Source organism: Phycodurus eques, chromosome 10 (assembly GCF_024500275.1).
Source record: "Phycodurus eques isolate BA_2022a chromosome 10, UOR_Pequ_1.1, whole genome shotgun sequence".
NCBI lineage: Eukaryota > Metazoa > Chordata > Actinopteri > Syngnathiformes > Syngnathidae > Phycodurus > Phycodurus eques.
The window spans coordinates 20,349,156-20,369,686 of record NC_084534.1 but is presented as its reverse complement, the minus strand read 5'-3'; the positions used below and the strand labels follow the sequence as shown (position 1 = coordinate 20,369,686).

The window sequence follows — 20,531 nt, the reverse complement described above, 5'->3', positions numbered from 1 at the left end:
TGCCATGATTGTTGTCATTTCCACAGCAGACATGTCATCTGTCAAGCTGACCGTAACGTTTAAAGCAAAAGTGTTATATCCAATGTGGAACATTGCAGAGCAAAAGCTACTACATGTGCCAATATTGAACTGAAGGTAGTTGGAAAAAGCAACAACCCCATGTGTTGTTTTCCACAGCAGACATGGTATTTTTTAAGATGACTGGAGTTTAAAGCAAAGGTGCTTGAGTATGCAGTGCAGTATATTCCATAGCAGGGAACATTTACTATTCAGTAAAGGGACATTTAAGATTGAATGAACCACATCCAAGGGCATTACAAAATGTATTTGTGTGTAATTATTTGTTCCCCAAAAATCGGAAACGTAGTTATTTATAGCTTATTAGGTCACGAATATACTAGTCCGGACCATTAGAGATGAAATTGGGAACACTATGTCAGGAATAGGAATACGGTATGTGTACAGTAATTTATTTTGGAAGTATTTCCCCTTGTCATGTCGTCACTTCCTGAATCCGGACGCTTGATCGGGCCATTCTCTTTAGTGTTTGCCTTGTCGCCCCATGTCCACCCCTCAATCGCCCCCATTTTGATTTAAAATAACATGAATGACCCCTTAAAAGTGGCAATTGAGTAATTTGGACGACATTGAACGAGTGCGTTCGATTGACCAGCTTTAAATCTGACAGGAGGACATAAAGGTGAGGCTTTGTATTGTGCAGACTTTCGAGGCTAACGTAGCATAGCTAGCACTTTGGTCGACTGTTCGGGTCTCCGGTGGGGGGAGAAAAATGAGAATACGCTCCTACCTGTGTGTCGGGAAAAAAATGTCAGCCGTTGTAGTTTTTAGGCTGGTGCTTCTTTGCGATGACACAATTGAAGCGCTTTAACTTGTCGTAAATTCGATTTTAAAACAAAGGCTCTGAAGTGGTTACCTGCACTAGCGAGGACACTAGGTAAGGAGCTCGGACGTGGTCTAGAGAGCAGTACTCACCCGGCGGCCTCGTTTCCTCTGCTGAGAAAAGGAGTTCTTTGTTGGAGGGGGAAAAACCTTGTGTGTGCGTGTGTGTCAAAATGATGATTGAGCTCATGACTGTTTAAACCCTTGTGGTCAGTTTGTCACTTACGGAATTATACTTTGTGTTACAATTATGCAAGACATCAAAGACAAATGGCAACGCTGGAATTCGTAAAGTCTACACAGTTGGGTTTTCTGGATGTAGACTCACTTTATTAGGTACTAGCAGGGGTGTCACTTAAATGGTGCATATATTGAAAATTCTATTTTCCAGGGGCCATTTTGTCATCAAATTTCTCTCCCTTGGGTACCACCAGAACGTGTCACTAATATATTCTATGACATTTAAACTCTGAAATAATTTTCTAGCGTCGTTCAGCTTTTAAAACTGTCTGCTCAAGATTTTTCACACAGTGGAAACAGAAAGAAAGCTAAATGATATGACAAAATATTAGCATTCTAACAACTGCCTTTAAGTTGGAGCACAAGCGGGGTAAATTTTTCCTATTAGGGGCTCAAGTTCTACAAGGGCTAGTGCTGGGTGATGCGGCCTTCAAATAAAATCTTCTGTTTGCGTCGCTAAATTCTGATTTCCCCCCCATTCTTTCATACAAGAACATGACATTGACATTCAAAACGTGTTTTTTTTTATTTTTTTATTTTATTTTTTCTCTTCTGGGATTTGTTTTATTTCTCCTATCAAACAAGCTTTGACAATTTGTTTTTTTCTAGCATTAATTTGCACCAACTTATACAGGTAAGTAGTGAGTAGATACGATACTAAAATGGTGACTTGTATACTATGTTTGCATGAAGTAACTCAATACCAGTACGGAAAAGATAACATGACTAAAAGCAGTTGAATAATACCTGACAAAACAATTTCAAATTCTCTGTATTTTTTATATTAGGCTTTGCCGCTGTGTCTGTCGGCATGCCCATGCTGTCGGCCATGGAGGCAACATAATATCAAATGACGCTGCGTGAGTCTGTAAGGTTCCCAGGAATGCGAGAGTTTGCAGCCATTTATTGTCTCTCTCTCTCTGTCTTGCACACACGCCGAAAAAAGTGCAGCTGACTTCAGACACAGATTTGGGTAGGGTTGTTGCTGCATCAAAAAATAAATAAATAAATAAAACGCTGCTTAAAAAAGTGGCATCGTATTGTTGTTTACCGTGAGGTACCGTGGAATTTCTATTTATTTTTTTAAGCTCCGGGTCACCGTGCAACCTTGCAGCTGAGGCAAGGTGACTTTAGCAAAATATTTGTCACCTCAGGTAATAAGTTTCTAACATGTCATTGAATAACTGCTTTCGCAACGTATAATGGCCAGCATGTCTTCGGCAGTGTTTAGCGTCATTGTGGGATTGCTATATTATACTGCGTTCCTATTTTATCATACCGAATGCAATGTGAGATTGATGCTGTTCAGGTCGTCTGTTTCCCTAGCAGCAATTAAAGTCACAAGTCCTGGTAAATGAACTTGAATTTGTACCAATGGCCATACAAAATGTTATCAATAGGAGCATTTTTTTTTTTTGCTTAAATGTTTTGGAGCCTTTCATCACTTTCTCCTGAGGTTGTTTTTGTATGGTCTCGTGGGCTCTAGGCGTCTTTGCCTGTGTGTTAGATGTGGTACCCAGGAGTCCCATGTCATGTGTGGAGCACATTTGCTCTTCGCTCCTCAACTGTCCACCCCTGGCTACAGGACAGCCTGTCCAGCCTGCATGTCACTTCTTTGGTCTTGGTTTTGTTATCCTTTTGTTTGCACTTTACACCATCCACGTATACATCTTCCACTCATTACATGACTGACTTTAACTGATTATTCACATACATATGTATATCCTTTATTTAAATATTCTAATTTGCTTTAATGTGGTCTCATTTTGTTCAATTTTTTTTTTTTTTTTTTTTTAAAGACTATTATTTGAGTATTCTTCATACACAGTGTGTCTCCCTTTTTGTTGCGGCCATTGAGCTGAGGTTATAACAAAGGGTTCTACCGTAATCTTATTTCTCATGTGCACAACAGTGCTAATCGACCCTCTTTTCTATCAACAGTTTCCCCATCATTGCTACACTGAAAAGTTTCTTATCAAAGCTGTCCTCCCTGACAAAGCCAGAGCAGCAAGGATGTCCCAGCTCCAGTTCCAGTGTCCGGCCAGTCCCATGCCTGCGGCCGCCGCCCCACTGCAGCTTGGGCAGCCTCAGCAGTCTCAGCCTCAGCCAGGCTTCAGCATCCCCTGTGCCACGAGCACGTTGGCGTCGGAGAGCGCCAGCCAGCCCGTCAGGAGCTCCGCTCTCCCTGCGGGCTCAGCCACGCCCTACACTACCATCACAGGTTTGTTTGTGCCTAATGTTTTCCTTGTTCAAATCGTCACCTTAATGAATCCATGAAATCTGCAGGAAATGTTTTAAGTAACCTGTTGGTGAGAATAATACAAGTGTACACTGTTAACATACAATTCAATCTTTTTTTAAGAAGAATGCTAGAGATGGGTAGCTAAGGCATATATACTCTGTCAACAGAGTGAAAGTGTTGTGATTGTGAGATGTTTATGTACTTGTCCTTGAGGAAGGGAGTTTAAAAAAATTTGTTTTCCCGTGTTTTGGCATTGAGGCGATTCCTCTTTTTTAAAGCAATTTCTCCAGCTTTGGAGAAAGCAAAGCAAATGTATTCATATAGCGCATTTCGTACACAAGGTAACTCAATGTGATTTACATGATTAAAAGCATTTAAAAACCTGCCTGAAAACTGTAGCGATACCTGAAATATGTATTTTTATTTTTACATTAAATATTAAATATATCAACGCGTTATTTCAACATTTTCTATACAAACCTTTCTGGTTGGCAAAACATAATGGCTCATAATACAGTTTAGCCCTGGTCCAACCCATTCTTCCTGATGTTCAAAAATGAAACAGCCTAATTACAAACAAAATATTCATTATTAATAAAGCAACCGTGAGGATGTTGTAAAATGTCTGTGCACCTGTGTTTATTTTAGGTTTATTTGTGACTTTTCCATGCCTCAATTGCTCTGTGCTGAGGGGGCTGGTTTTAGGACAGTTCAGTCAAACAAATGTGACAATTAACATTCAGGAAACTGAGTGGAACAGGATGAAGCAAGGAAATAAAAACAAATACCTTATTTGCTGATACTATTGGGGGGGCTATGAGACCAAGATGGTCTCACACGGCGGAAACCTTTCGGCTCCAGAGCACAATAGCCTGAAGGGAAGAATTGTACTTAAAAAAAGATGTGATTCTTTTGTCAGAGATGCAGCCCTTTGACAGTTGCGCTTCCTTATTAACACAATTTGGCATGGATGCAATGACAGGCATGAACAATACAGTGGCTGTATCTGTCGCGTGACTTTTTCTTAAAGCGGTATGCACATTGGGTTTCGCGCTATGAGCTAGACGCATGTGCCGACGCATCGGTGTTGCCGGACCCATCACTAATATATAGCTATTCCCTACATTTTTTTTAAAGTGTAGAAATAAGTTAACGTTAATTTTTAAAAGTGACAATGGTCATGGATAAGCTAGACAGAAGAATTGGGACGCTGCAGGAGTCTTGGCCATTTGAATGCATATACATAGTCTGTTTACTTCATTTTCTGTGTACTATCATCCCTCGCTATATTGTGATTCAGTTTTTGTGGGTTGAGTGCATTGCTGAATTCTTTAAAATTTTTATCCTTATATTGCTGGATTTTGGGGTCATTTTTTTCCACACTTACTGTTACTACAAACTCATGTAGCAATAAGCATGTGAAAAAAGACAATGTCCAAGATTCTGGATCATTTCACATTTCATAAATGTAATGAAAGTGCAACGTGCCCATTGCAAAGTACAAATGGCTTAAGGTAAACGACCGCACGTCTACGGTGAAGTCAACCTTGTTAGCTAGTTGTGTGGGGGGGAGGGGTGCGGTTGGCTTGGGGGTGGCATTAGGTCCCTGCGGCCCCCACCGGGCGGCCAGTTGTCGGGGCGCCACGGTGGGGCCAGCGGACCGCCCTCGGTCCCTCGGTGTGGGGCATGTCCTGTCCACCGGGCTGCTCTTGGGGGGACCCCTGGGCCCGATCCCGCCCCTCGATTGATTGGGTGGGTTCCTCAGCCTCCGCGGTGCGGGCACAGCAATTACAGGACACTTCTGTCAGTCTTTGTGCATGTAAAATGGTGTCAATTCTCTTGACACCCCTGGGACTCTTTCACTGGATGTGGGGCCACTCACTTATTGCGACAAATAACTCATGAATATGCGAATTGTTTGTGTATCCCCTCACTCATACACTCGTCCTATGGACTTTTATAATTTACATACTCAATCCCACCACACTTCAGTTGTACAGCCGGGTTCACGACCCTTGTCCTGTTCTCGCTTGTCCTGTCCTTTCCTCACAGGGTGTAGCACTATAGCCCAATGTAGCCCCTTATATTTAATGTTTCACTGTTGTAGATAATGTAATGACTTACTTTTCTCATCCTGTTTACAATTCGTGCTTTGTCTTTTGTCTTTTAATTCTCTCTCCCCTCGAGAAACTTGATTCGACTCTGATTCTCAGTAAACTTCAATTATAATTAGACTTTACGCCGATTTGATCGGTGTGAATCTGTATCGGACGATAATTAGCATTTTATGCTGATCGGCTTTCACAAGGAGGAGCATGCCGCGTTCAAGCAACGCAGCGTGGGGAAGAAAAGAAAAGGAAAAGCCAAACTGACGCAAACTCTGGATAACACCCGTCCATATAGCCGGGAAAGTGAGAAAGTTAGAGTAAGCATGTCATTAACAGTATTTATTAAAATAATTTAATTGCAATAAGGTAATTTAATTACAGTAAGTTAGCACCTTTTATTTCTGTCACGTTGTAATGTTGATCTGACCTAAACTTATGTCAGTTGCCAATCCTTGAATGCCCCCAAGAGGTCATTGATGTTTTAACTTCTGTCTAAAATGCTAGAGAATAATTTTGAGCTGGGATGGGCTCCAGCACGCCTGCGACCCTATAACGATAAGCGGTACAGAATATGAATGGATGGACACAATACTCAGTGTACAGTACACAAGTATATACAATAAATGAACAAGTCATGTAAATGGACACAATGCTCCATCTTGTGATCGGATCGATGATCGGTTATCGGTTTGTTAAACTTGCTGATCGGTGATCGGCCCCAAAAATCCTGATCGTGTTAAGCCTAATTATAATACTAAGAAACCACAGCAGAAACTTAAAAACTCCACTGTGACACAGTAAAACTGTCCCGGCATAAAAGGGATACAGGTCCTCTATTCTGCTTGACCTAACAGCCGAACAGGACACAAAAAAAAAAAAAGGTTAGCTAATTGAATAGAGCCTACCACTGCTAGTTAGATTGAATTGTAATCCATAACAAGTGGTTAGGTTAGATGTAGGATATAAACAGCTGCTGGTGCTCTTTCAATTGCTTTATTGGACAAACGTGAACAAAATGCAGAAAACACCAGCACATTCTTAGCCTACCTGCTGATAACCAAGTCACTCTACACACACACAAAGACTGGCTAACACTAAAGCCAGTTAACAGCTGGCCAACTGTTCATCCCCATTCGCTCATTTTCATTTCACTCATTTATCTTTTAACCATTTATGGAGTTTTCCCAATTATTTATTATTTTGTTCTTCCAGTATCTAACATGGCAAACCCTAAAGAGAAGACCCCCATGTGTTTGGTGAATGAGTTAGCCCGTTTCAACAAGCTCCAACCTGAGTATAAGCTACTGAGCGAGCAAGGACCGGCTCACTCCAAAGTATGTGGGGAAAATCTTTCACAAACAAACTTAATTTTTTCATTATTATTTAAAACTGAAGCGATTTTAATGTCCCTTGTTTTCATCAGATTTTCTCAGTCCGGCTCACACTGGGAAATCAGCACTGGGATACCGAGGGGACCAGCATCAAGAAGGCCCAGCATTCTGCTGCTACATCTGCCCTGGCTCATACCGTACTTCCCAAGCCCACCATCAGGACATCACGCAACACAGGCAAGAACCCAGGTGGGCCTCTTCCACTAACTGCTCATGACAAATAAATTCGTTTTTTTTAATACGCTCTTTTATGTGCTTATATCATGATTGGTTGCTTTTGTGTGTGCTTTTTTTTTTCTGGCAGACGGTATGATTCAAATCATGGAGTTGAACGCATTATGCTCAAAACTTTGTAAAAAGCCCATATACAAACCCATCGACCAATACCCGATGAGACCACCAAACATGAATTATGGTGTCCGTTTCGGGGGGCCCTATCAGCGCTCTATGCAACAGTAAGTTTGGCCTGTCTATCTTCCACTGTCTTTTTATTTGTTAAAGAAACACCGTTAATTGTGTGTCCAGTTACTACTACCCATTTGCCCCCATGGGACCAGTTGTCTACCACATGGAACTATCAATTGGAGGCCAGCAGTTTATCGGGAGGGGACGCACGCGGCAGCTCGCCAAGCAGGATGCTGCCATGAAGGCCCTTAAAGTCCTGCAGAAGGTGCCCATATTGCAGCAAATGCCAGAGGTGAGAGGAGTGCAGTCATCGTTTTAGTTAACCAATTGAGTCAGTCTTCATTGCTTTTTCTCTCACAGGTAAACGAAGAGCCCGAAGAAAACCTCAATAAGTCAGAAATCAGTCAAGTGTTTGAGATTGCACTGAAGCGCAACCTACCTGTGAATTTTGAGGTATTACACATTTTGAATTAGAGGCTCATTAGCAGCATATTGGCAGGGAGCTTTCCAGCTGTCAATATCTTTGTGTTATCCAGGTGTTAAAAGAAGAAGGCCCGCCACATATCAAGAGCTTTGTAGTGCGTGTTGCAGTGGGAGAGTTCACTGGAGAGGGAGCGGGTAAGAGTAAAAAGATCGCCAAAAAGTTGGCAGCTGCCGCAGTGCTCGGGGATTTGAAGAGGCTACCTCACATACCCAGCATGGAGAAGACGCTGCCGCGCATCAAGAAGAAAACCAAATCCATCATCAAGGTGCACATGAAAGAGTTTAAAAGAGACTTAATGAAAATTGACTTGAATTACTTGTATCCAAAAAGTTCCATCTTTGGAGTGCCTGTCCACCCATCAGGTGTGAAATTACACAACCAGTCACACATGTCAGACAATGTAACAGACAACAAAGCGTGCAGATGACTTTGCAGCTTGGCTGGGTGAAGACCCGTTATTTTCTCACAAACGACGCACGGAATAGACCGAAACGCAGTGACATGTCAAAGCTATAAGCAGAGTTGCAGTGTTGTTGGATTCACAGATTAACCATACTCTCCTCAACCCTTTGCAGTAGTACAGGGCTGGGTGAGCAGTGGCTCATTTGTATGGGACTGCAAAGTTTCCTCAAAACAGGGTGGTTTTAAACAGAGGTTAAAACGTGTTCTGTAATTCTTGCCGCTCCTTGGGGTATTTTGACCTAAGCATGCCAACAACATTAAGACAAAAGCGTTACTCTAAATCAATGAATAGAATTGCTAAATGTCTCCTTTAATCATAGCACAAAAATTAGTGAAAAAAACTGCGTAATGTCTTCTTTCATCATAGCACAATTGTAACAAATATACTTGATCCATTAAATGGCAACTTAATGATCAATTAGTAGTTAACATTGATATTTTTTGGCCATTAATTTAACATGGCCCAAAATACAAAACAAATCATGTTTTTCCACAACAAACATCATATTAGCTTCCCTGTTTAAAATAGAAAAGGAAAGACACATGAACTGGTGGATTAAATTAATGTCCTCACATTTAAGTGCATTAGCACTTTATTAGTGTTACGGAATAACGCAACTAGAGTGTACTGATTCTTGATAAAATATCAACACATGAAATAAAGGACCTACCAAGTGACAGGCAGTCCCGCACACACTGTCTGTGTTGTAGGTATGTATGTTTTGCAATATATATGTTTTATGGAGTAAAACAAAAATTTGCAAAGGTTGATTTGAGGCAACTGGAGTTTTCTTGATTGCTCAAAACGTTTCACCTTTTGTCCAAAAGGCTTCTTCAGTTCTAAAAAAATTTAAAATGACCCTGCATCGCTTTATTGAGCATTACATGTCGTATGAAACACGACATCCGCTTGTGCAGTATTTCAGGAGACCAGGAATCTGCAGATTTCCTACATCTGACTGACAAGTGTTTTGTTTCGTAGTCAGACCTCATAAGCTCCAAATTTGACATTTCCTACTTCATTAAAGTCTTGATCACAGCTTTCCTGTTACATTTTGTCTGCAGACCATTCACTTACTTGATCCTAAATGACTGGCTTCCTCTGACAAGTAATGAAATTATATTATGTTTGTGGTGCTTGAGGACATAATAACAAGATATCTTATCTTCAAGATGAAAAGTGAGTTTCAGTGAAATTAATCCAAGTCAGAATCCCACGTGTTTCCCACAGTTGCAGACAAGCCCGGAATACGGCCATGGAATGAATCCCATCAGTCGTCTGGCTCAGATCCAACAGGCCAAGAAGGAGAGGGAGCCAGAATACAGCATGGTGACGGAGAGAGGACTGCCGCGGCGTCGGGAGTTCGTCATGCAAGTGAGTCCGTGGCAAAACCACACGTCAATTTGGCGTAGTATGTTCGCCTCTTTTAATGCCTGTCGCCTCAACGCTTTTGTTAATAGGTGAGAGTGTGCGGCCAGTCTGCGGAGGGCATGGGGCCGAGCAAAAAGGTGGCCAAGAAGAACGCGGCGGAGAAAATTTTGGAGATTCTGGGATACAAAGCGCCTCAGCCTCAGCCCCCTAAACCGGCACTTAAAACTGAAGAGAGGGTATTTTTTTTTACCTTTTTAGGTCCTCTAAAAGCACGACCCTGTTTGTATGTGTAATCTTAAATGTGTGTTGTTTGTGGAATCTTCAGACACCCGTGAAAAAGCCTGGTGATGGACGCAAAGTGACATTTTTTGAGCCTGGCTCTGTGGAGGCGATGCCACTGGGTGAGTGGTAGTGGTTGGAATGTACAAATTGTTACTCTTGTCCTGGTTGTCACAACCTCCCACCAAATCTTACAGGTTCCAAGGAGGAGGAGTTCCGCTTGCGTTACTTAAGCCACCAGCAGCTGCCTGCTGGGATCCTACCCATGGTACCTGAGGTGGCTCTAGCAGTCGGGGCCTGCCAAGGACCCCAGGCCAAGGACTACACACGAGCAACACCAAACCCAGGCAAGGCCACTGTCACTGCCATAATTGCCAATGAGCTGCTGTACTCCGGCACCTCCCAGACAGCTGAGACGATTCGGAAGAGCAAAAATATCCTGACCCAGACGCCCCACGGGCCCCTCACCAGGCCCTCGGAACAACTCGCTTATCTTGCATCTGTGCAGGGTCTGCAGGTAGCCATCTTCAAAGCCTTTAGTCACTCAATCAGCTCAGTGTTGTGTGCTTAACATTTACAAATTCTTATTTGTTTGCAGGTGGAATACAAAGATTTCCCTAAAAATAATAAAAACGAGTTAGTATCGCTGATTAACTGTTCCTCCCATTCACCGCTCATCAGTCATGGAATGGGAAAAGATGTAGAATCCTGTCATGATATGGTAGGACAATCGATACATAAGCTCAGTTCTGTACTAGGGCTTATACAGTGGAACCTCCAAACAGTGTACAGTTCAAAGGTGTGTTGCTGGCAGGGGCACTCAACCCTTTGGTGATGCCTCAAATTACATTTTTCCAGACGCGAAATTGATTTGTCGACGGGGCGGTGAGGCGGGTGTGGCGTTTGGATCCCCCCTGAAACCCGTTTGGATGCACCGCCCCCCCAAGTCCCTCTGCCTTCCCCTTTGCACTTCCGAAGTTTAACATAATCCATTTTGGGTTCAAAGTTGTTGTAATTTCAATAGTTTTTTCGCATTGGAAATGATGTAAAGGGAATTAAATCTTTTTGAGTTAAACTGTCACCATCATAAAAACTTAATTCATTTGCTATATACGGAGCATCACGTGACCAAACCCAGAAACAGGCTCGCGGACTTCCTGTGTATGCAGCAATAACAAGCATAACTGCAGGTTGATGACATGATTATATGAAGCCGAACATGCTAAAATGTTGCTTTCTTTATAGATGGTGTATTTGGACAAAAGTTAAATATATGTATTTTTTTTTATTTGTACAAATGTGTTCTACTGTATGTAAACACAAACAAAGCCTAAACATCGAACATTCCCCCCCCCCATTTTTGTCTGTTTTTTTCACCATTTTTATTTTTTTATTTTTTTTTATTTTAGGGGGGAATCTTATTAGTGGTTTATCCACCCTTATTCAAGAATTTTTGGAGTTTTAAAACAAACATTTCAAGGCAATTATAATGGCCGGCAATTATGCGCAGATTTTTGCTCTTCACGTTCCCTATCCCCGCAAATAGCGGGAGTCTACTGTCTTCTTACTGCAATGCCCTCGTGTGGGGAAAAGAGCCAGATTCAATAATAAGCCGTTTGTTGAACACCGGGAGAGCATTATAGTGCATAAAGACACTCTGAGCGCACTCACACAGGAGCTGTTGTCTGCCGCAGCTCAAGCCCAGACACACACGTAAACTCGCTGACATCACACACCACTCCACCAGGCCCCGCCTCTTAAAGGGACATGCATGTACATAGACACTACAATACATACAGTATTTTCGATACATTTTTTAAAATATATTTACGATGTTTGTAAAAATTTTGTTTCAGTAAGGGTGCACGATATGGCCCAAAAAACAATCTCGATATTTTTGTTTATTTTGGTTTTGTTCTGTTCTGATTTCCCCTGTAAATCATTATATAAATGTTAAAATCTACTCTTTGATTCATAAAATGAAACCACTATAATGAATCAAGCAGACACTATACAGTTGGATTTTGAACATGAAAATGAAATATTCTTAGTTTTAAGATAGTACAAAAACACGCACAGCGCAAGATTTGTTTCTGGATGGACGGGAGAGTGTGGTGCCTACATTTTGTTTGAACTTCTAATTTTACCACTAACTTAGACTTTGGAGGTTTTACTCTACAAGCAAACAACTACCTGAAGTAATTGTATTTTGTGCATTGCCTGTTTACCTGTAACCAACAGTCATTTAATTTGCTTAAAAAAAAAAAAAGCTGTAACTTACTGTTCTTCACCTGTACAGGCTGCACTTAATATATTGAAATTGCTCTCGGAGTACGACCAGCTGTCAAACGAGCGAACAGGAAACAGAGCAGCCTCTGGGTAAGCTTCCTTTCTTTATAGTCAGACTTAAACATGTCCATGTAAATCGCTACTCATTAACCAGGCTCGTTTCCAACAGATGTGGCAAACAAGAGGTTGCGGTCGAGCTGCACCCCAAACCAGCTAACTCAAGCACACTGGCCCAGCCACTGGACGGCAGCATTTAGACCATCATGTAGGCTTGAGTGTAAAAGCACTAGAGTAAACTTGAAGACACTGTGTTCAAAAACGCTGCAGATACATTTGGCGGCCGTACACGCTCAAACGTCAGTCATGTTCACTGTTGCACCATATTCACAGTTAAACAATTGAACTGAACATTTTGGTTTTGCTCTCCTTGATGTTGTTTAATTGTGCATTCTTTTGTTGCTCTGTAGTGGAAATAGCTGCATCCGAGCCAGTGCTTTTGGGGCTTCACTTGGAGGGATAAACTGTGAAATATGTCCTGTTGATGCTTGTTTTTAGGTATTCTGTGTTATTAACACTTTAAGGTTCTACATGAAAAAGTCCCAATTCCTTTTCTTTTTTTATTCCCCAAATCCTGGTCTAGGGTGCAGCTGTCGATGTTCTTGCAGTGCTTTTGTTCAAAAACCACAAGTGAGATGTTACTGACATTTACTGTGCAGGGCCAGGGAAAAAAATGTTACTGTAATTGTAGCCTGTGATGTTGTATCCACTGTGTATGGTTGGGCAGTCTTACTCCCTTTTTCCTCATTTATGTCAGCCTCCTGTCTCCTCAAGATAATTAAACCTGCGTGCTCTTATGCACAAAAGAAACATCTGTGTTATCTTGTCTTTTTTTTTTTTTCTTTCAAGATCAGCGAATGCTGGACCCGAATGCTGTCATCCTACATCGGAAACATGACAGCGAGCAGGGGAAAAGTCGGCTTAAGCGGAATACTTGCATACTGATTTTTAACATCTTAAGTTTTTTTGTTTTTTTTTTTAATATAAATGTGAGAGACCTTACACATCGCTGTGCGTTTATTGCCGTCCGTTTCACGGCACAGTAGGTCTCAGTGGCTCATGCAAATTATCAAGTCTTTATTTTTATTTTGGTTTGAGGCTTATCTTCATCTTGTTGTTAGTGGTTTGAATAAAATGATTTACAAAAAAAATGTAAAATAAATTGTGTTGCAGGAAAAGGCTACATTGCAGGGCAGGGGGGTGGCAAAGGAACTCATTTGGGGGGCATTACCTTCAAATGTCCCCAAGATGCCAATAGCACAGCAAGTAGGTGCAAAAAGAGCTGTATGGTGTGCATATGGCAGAAGGTACAATTGAACTGTGTGTCCACCTTTGCCTGTAGTTTGTAGTAAATGTTTGTAAATTGAGACAAGACTGTTCTTTCAGTATCTATACTTTTTGTCAAGTTTCTTTTGGCGGTGTTCTGTGAGACTTTTCTAAGGTTAAAATATGTGACGGCAGCACGGTGGGCGACTGGTTAGAGCGTCAGCCTCACAGTTCTGAGGACCCGGGTTCAATCCCCGGCCCCGCCTGTGTGGAGTTTGCATGTTGCCTGCGTGGGTTTTCTCCGGGCACTTCGGTTTCCTCCCACATCCCAAAAACATGCATTAATTGGAGACTCTAAATTGCCCGTAGGTGTGAATGTGAGTGCGGATGGTTGTTTGTTTCTATGTGCCCTGCGATAGGCTGGCAACCAGTTCAGGGTGTACCCCGCCTCCTACCCGATGACAGCTGGGATAGGCTCCAGCACGCCCGCGACCCTAGTGAGGAGAAGCGGCTCAGAAAATGGATGGATGGATAAAATATGTGACTTGACAAAGGAGGTCACTTCTTTAATTTTATAAACATACAGCACAGATGTTACAGAGTTGCATCGTTTCCTTTTTTTGATTAAACAAAACTGTAGGGCTGATAACCACTTGTCTGAGTCGTCATCTCGCCTTCTGCATGTGTTTTGACCTTCAGTCTGTGAGTAGTGAATCCTGAAAGTAGCCCAATTCTCTTTTTTCATCTGACATTGCAGAATGACATTTTGTATGAAATTTATTATATTTTGACTTGCAAAGACAGGAAACCTATGCAAGCGAGTTGACACCATTTAACATTTGTTTCTTCTTGGCATCAATGAAGGGATACATGCACTTGTCGGAGCCCATGAAACGATACGAAACCACATTGGATTCCCATGGCAGCAACCTGAAAGAACGTAAAACGTTAAAAACATATATGTATAGGCAATAGGCAGGTTTCGGTCGGTATGTGAGCTGGACGAGATGTGGCACTGACGCTCTGCATAGGACAGGCAGGTAGGTGAGACGTGGAATGCACACTAAGGGTTGATCTATGAGGATGGCGTTCATGGCTTGCTCCACACAGTACTGAGGATCCAGAGGAGGCAAGATGAGCTCCATCTCCTTTCTGTTGGCAGTCACCAGAATTTAGTAGGAAATTGTACAAAATGGGAATACCACAGTAGTCCATCGGTAGGTAAATACAGTGGGTACGGAATGTATTCAGACCCTCTTTAAATTTTTCTCTATCATATTGTAGCCATTTGCTAAAATCATTTAAATTCATGTTTTTCCACAATGTACACACAGCAGCCCATATTGACAGAAAAAAACGGAATTGTTGAAATTTTTGCAGATTTATTTAATAAAGCTTTAGCATTAAACAGCTTGAAGCCTCTTTTGTGAAATTTTGTTCACTCTCCCAAACTGCTGCTAGTTGTAAAGTGAGCTGAGTTCGCTGGCGCCGTACAACACTTGTATCTCAAATTGTTGGTTACAAGTCAAAGCAAAAATTCAGCCCGACGATGGCTCGTACCTTAAAAAAAACTTGTAAATTGGGTCACTCGTATCTCGTGGCATCACTGTACTGGTATGGAATTAGCAATAATGCTGACACACCTGATCCGGCAGCCCTCAAACATGCCTGTGTCCACGATGTAAGGACACACCAGTGTGGTCTTCACGCCCTCCACTTCTTCAGCCAGCAACTCGTGAGCAAGAGACTCATGGAAACCCACTGCAGCAAACTTACTGGCGCAGTAGTCCTGTCTCAGGTGGAAGAAACACATCCATTTATGCTAGACTTGTCTGGAAAAACATCTGAAATTGTTGTGTTTGTGATAAATGTTGAAGCTGTGTTGCAGGTTGTCCTCCAATCCTGGTTTACCTCTACGCAACCTGTGCTGAAGAGGCCCAACACGCTGGCGATGGTCACGATGTGGCCGTGATCCTTGGCCTTCATCTGAGGCAGGAAGGCCTTCACTGTCTGGTACGCACACACAGATTGACGCAGAGGTATGTAATGCTCAACCGTGACTTAACTGAATGTTGCTCAACGTGAAGGGATGCTTTTGTTGCATGAGCAGCTTCGCATTAAGAGGATTGTGAGTAATGCTGAGAAGGCGATTGTGTTTGTGCACTATATTTTTAGCCACAATAACCTGCTGTGTACCATGGGCTGAGGATGAAAATGTATTTTGCAATTCAAGTTCCCCCCCCCCCCCCCCCCCTCTCCTCTTCTCTCCCTCTTAACCCTGCCTAATTTAGTATTGGTTGATCAGCCTGGACACCTCTTAAACTGTGGTGGCTGTAGAGTCACTAAACATTGATATGGTTTCTCTGTTCTAACGGTCCTCTGAGGGAAATCATAACTACAAGGCGGCCCGAGACAAAAAAAAGAGTTTGACACTCCTAGTCTAGATGTTATTCTGGTAAAAAAATACATAAATACAAAATGAAAAAATAAAATAAGAACCCCCAAATTTAGGAATGGCAGAATTTAATGTTGCCTGGAAATACGAGTTTAATTCAGTCTGTAACCACGCTCGTAACTCAAAACACTTTAATCTAATATCATCTTTCCTTATTGAAATGAATAAATATTCCATTATTCCATTCCAGCCTCCCCCTCAATATTTTTAAAATAAAAAAATAAGTATAGTATTAGTATAGTATACAGTAATAACATAATTAAATAGAATGTAATAATTAAATAGTTTTTGCCACAACCGAGGGCAATGCGCCATGTCCACTGAACTAAAGAGAATCAGTTTATTGCCCTCTTCTGGGTGTGCCTTGGCCACAGGAGTGAGGAGGTGTGTGTGCCGGGTGGGGGGGCTAAGTCAGTCTTGACAGAGGGTAAAGAATGTATGCCTGTGAGTATTGTCTTATGTCTGCATGTGTTGCACCACCGTTTTTGTTTAAATATCCGTTGCTTAAATGGTTATAACACTGCAACACCACTGCTGTTTGTTAGCCCGTATATGGCGTTTTGCATTGTTTGTTAACTTGCATAAGGCAGTACTTTGTGGTTGTTTTAAAAACATAACATGCAATGCCTTTGTTTTCTGTTTTGGTTGACAGTAAACCTCAACTGGGAGTGGCAATAAACAGCTTGAAGAATTGGCAAATTCTATCTGGCAAATTGCGGCTCTTTATGAAGTGAGTTGAGTTGCGTTCATTGCCACCATACAGCGTTCGTATCTCAAATTTATGCTCGCAAGTTAAAGCAAACAAATCAGCTGTATCACGTAAAACTCCTAAGTCGGGTCACTCGAATCTCAAGGCACCACTGTATATACAGCGGTGTGTTTTTATGAAAAACTGGGTGACCCTAAACCTTTGCAAAAAGCAGGGGTGTCCAACTTATTTTGGTTGCAGGCCACATTATAGTTATGGTTTCTCCCAGAGGGTCGTTATACTGTAACTATGAAACGATGTAAATACTTATCGGCTCCTCAGATTATTACATGGACACACAAATTGATGGATAAGTAGTTTTGAAGTCAGAAGTAATGGATAATAGTAGGTTCCACTATTGTTCAAGTTGCTGTAGGGAAACAAAATGCTTGAAATGGTGTGTCTCACCCAGAAGAGTCCGAGACAGTTGACCATCATGGTCCTTTCGATGAGCTCGTCCGGACAGTCCAGCACTCGTTGGCCAGCCACCACTCCGGCGTTGTTCACCAGCATGGTGACATCCCGACCCAGGTCCTTCCGCACCAGATCGGCATAGCGATACACGTCCTCCCTTTTGGTGACATCCACAGTGTAGGCGTGCGCCTTTCCCCCCAAGTCGCGCACCAGGTTGGCTGTTCGCTCGTTGGTGGCGCCGTCCACGTCCCACAGCACCACCTCGGCGCCTTGCTTGGTGAACTCCTGGGCGAAGAGGCGACCCAGGCCTCCTCCCGACCCAGTGATCAGCACCAGCTCGCCGTCGATGGGCTTGACGCGCGGTCGCAGGATGGCCCGCAGGGTGTTGCGCAGGATGAAGTAAATCATGTCCAGCAGCATCATCTGCAGGTCCATGAGGAATATCATCATTGCTCGACTCTTGCTGACGTTCACAAAGGACTGAGTGTGTTTGCGCGGACGGCCGAGCTGCTATTGGAGGCGTCTGTGGCCCTCAGCCTCCATCCTACTGGTTTTAAACACTCTCCTCCCAGATTAGAAGAAATACCTTTAGGTCCTCATTACTGCTGCTCTAAGATGTCAATGTATGCACTACCATCAAGGAAAATAACATGCAAGTATATGGAATGTAAGTTTTTGTAAGGAGATGTCACAGCTCTCAATGTACACGTGAAACATGTACTTACACTAACCAAACAGTTTATTAGGTAGGCCGTATTTAAACTGTAACAGCAAAATCATCTTTGGTAGATAGTGTGGAGTATTAAAGTGAACAGAAAAGCATAACAGCTCACATTAATGTCTTGTATTTTGGTTCCTTCATAACCCAAAATGTAATGAATTGCTGACCAAACTTTAAAACAAAACACTTCACATAACGATCTTAAGGGGCCTAACAACTCACATTGTGTCATTTTTGCAGTGAGTTAACATTTAAATTTGGTGTGTAAAAATATACACGTTTTATTGGCAGTTTGAGAGCCTAAGCAGATTATGTTTTTGAACTGTAAACCTCTGTGGTATTATGCCCCAAGTCGGATTTTCTCTCCAAACACTGACACCCTTGTTTTACCTGTGGCGTTTGGCATGTGAACCATGTATGAAATTGTACCAATGAGTCTTTATTTTGTTGTGATAAAGACCGCCCCACTATTTTCTAAGAGTTTTTGTTTTCTCTTTTGGCTTTCCCCCCTAAAAATTTACTCTTTTATTGGCCATTACTGTATTTTGTTTTGAATTAGGTGTTTATCAACAGATTAAAGTCTAATGGGTTCAATGAAGGAAAATATTTAAAATCATATTGATCCAATATGTAGTTCATTACAATATTCACGCTTCAATTAATTGGAATATGAAATGAATGACACTATGTGTGAATTTATACTTGAATATATTGAAAATACTATGTTTAAAAAAAAAAAAAAACTTTATTTAACCCGATAAAAACTCATTGAGATCAGGATCTCTTTGACAAAGGTCAAGCCAAGAGGTCAGCAGCACCTCATAAGAACAGTTACAAGGAGGTGACATTTTACAGAAAAACAATGTTTTAGGTGCAATTATGTTCTTCAAATAACACAAGAACAAACAACATTTAAAACACAGGCACTGTTCGGTTGTCTCAATCGGGAAGTCTCTCGGCATAGAACGGAAAACTCCCATTTGAATAAGTTCATTTATTATTTTGAATTTGAACTACAAATGCAAATAATTTTAAATGATCACATTCTCCTTTATAAAAGCATAATAGGAGTGCAAATATAGCATATGAATAGTGTTTTGAGATGTCTTTCAGCCTTCTATGTGCCTTTCACATACATTTGGCCTTCACTGTCCACACTGTTGGTCTTTTTGCATGAATAAACTCAAGCCACAGGACTTTCATTAATCCGCCCTTTTCACACGTTTGAGGCACACGCACGGCAGGCAGATCAGCCGAGAGGCCAACGATAATGCTCATCAGTTTTAAGCAAACACATAGCGGCTTCAAGCTGTGTTGTTGCCATGGAGACAGTAACCGAGTGAACCACATATCACTCACTCAGTTGCCAGCTTGTTGATGGCCTCATCTCATATAAACTTTTCTTCCTGTGCATTGATAACGATGTCTTCAAATTAATGCCTAATCTAAGGTTAAGCATGCAGTATGTTTGTTGTACATGCAGTTTATTTGATTTGTTCAGTTTCGGTGGTTTAAAGAGTAAACCAACAGACTTAGACAACTATTACCACGTTCCTTGGCATGTTGAACATTTGCCACTAGGGGAAAAAAAGTCCAATTAACCTTCAAATCATACAGTGTGAATTGATTTGACTAAAAATACATTATTGATGCATGCACTGGCTTCAAAATTAGGTACACTTGCTCATGATCCATTCCCATAATTGATAAACACTGCCAGATAGGTATTAATTAATGTTTATTATTGTAGATTTCAGTAGTGTACAGCTGCACTGCATCACATTGAGGACTGTTTATTATGCTATGTCACTAGTACTTTAATAATAAACATACTACATGTTTAATGAGTACCTCTTACCATGTCAATGAAAACTGGCAATTATCGTTGCAGTTTTTCTTATTGTTTTTTCATTCATCATGACTTTTTAAGATACGTTTTTAACTAAAAAATACAAGCAAATAATTTACATATTTGTCAAACAATAATATAACACATTTCATGAGAAATTTAAAGTGAAATGATAGAAAATAATTTGATCAATACTAAATTGTATTTTGTAATGATTTATTTTCTGCACGTGACTTTCCACAGCTTGTACCTCAGTTATTCTTCTTGAATTAGTGTACTGTCCCTTTAAGAGATGATAACGTCACAGTGCAACCAGAATGACCGCGAACGAGGTTCAAACTTTAAACCACACACAAAAAAAAAAAAAAAAAAAAACAACACACACAAAAACGTCACCGACTTTAGTCCAGCCAAGATGGCGAGTACCGGTTCCCCGTTACTTTTGACCACCCTGGCCTCACTCCTGGTCGCTCGGGTCCAGTCGGGCTACCGCCTCGTCCCTCCGTGTTGTCCCGCGTGAGTATCTTCTTCTATATTCGTGAAACTGTTTGCACTTGTATGAAGCAGTACAAACTAATGTCTCGGTTTATTCACGTGAATAAAACGTACGAGGTATGAAGTTAAATCAATAAATCAGTATTCTACCATGGTTTTGCTTTTTACAATTCAATAGTTAAATAAAGATTTGCTCTTCATATCAATTCATCGTAACATTTAGGCCTGGCCTACAGGAAAGAGTTGTTTATTTGTTGGCTATATCCAATTTTGTGTTGGTCATACGATGGAATAATTTATTTGTGTTTAGTGAAGAGAACAAGCTTCGTCCCCCCAAATCGCATGCTAAATCAC

At 41.4% G+C, this 20,531-nt stretch overlaps 2 protein-coding genes across 3 annotated transcripts; one reads left to right on the top strand and one right to left on the bottom strand.

Annotated features, from left to right (window-relative positions):
• Window positions 1-520: 520 nt before the first annotated feature.
• stau1 (staufen double-stranded RNA binding protein 1) lies at window positions 521-13,039 on the top strand. 2 transcript variants are annotated; one of them, XM_061688456.1, is made up of 15 exons: window positions 521-700; window positions 3,082-3,361; window positions 6,703-6,824; window positions 6,914-7,058; window positions 7,186-7,336; window positions 7,407-7,578; window positions 7,647-7,739; window positions 7,823-8,035; window positions 9,464-9,607; window positions 9,694-9,840; window positions 9,930-10,005; window positions 10,081-10,400; window positions 10,482-10,604; window positions 12,183-12,262; window positions 12,342-13,039. In XM_061688456.1, exons 2-15 carry the CDS (start codon window positions 3,154-3,156, stop codon window positions 12,427-12,429), a joined length of 2,082 nt encoding a protein of 693 aa, XP_061544440.1. In that variant the 5' UTR covers window positions 521-700; window positions 3,082-3,153; the 3' UTR covers window positions 12,430-13,039. The 2 variants fall into 2 exon arrangements, with proteins under 2 accessions (XP_061544440.1, XP_061544439.1); XM_061688455.1 differs by having other exon boundaries at window positions 6,914-7,070.
• A 1,035-nt stretch (window positions 13,040-14,074) lies between these two features.
• Window positions 14,075-17,655, bottom strand: rdh20 (retinol dehydrogenase 20). The gene is given in 7 exon segments (XM_061688017.1): window positions 14,075-14,425; window positions 14,516-14,647; window positions 15,139-15,284; window positions 15,407-15,505; window positions 17,107-17,572; window positions 17,574-17,625; window positions 17,628-17,655. Coding segments are annotated over 7 exon segments (1,044 nt in total). The 3' UTR covers window positions 14,075-14,304.
• Window positions 17,656-20,531: the final 2,876 nt, after the last annotated feature.

Coding starts and splice junctions, on each gene's coding strand:
- stau1 (XM_061688455.1), top strand. CDS start 3,154: ATGTCCCAGCTCCAGTTCCAGTGTCCGGCCAGTCCCATGCCTGCGGCC. Junction 7,740..7,822: donor ACCTACCTGTGAATTTTGAG/GTATTACACATT, acceptor TGTGTTATCCAG/GTGTTAAAAGAAGAAGGCCC. Junction 10,401..10,481: donor CATCTGTGCAGGGTCTGCAG/GTAGCCATCTTC, acceptor ATTTGTTTGCAG/GTGGAATACAAAGATTTCCC.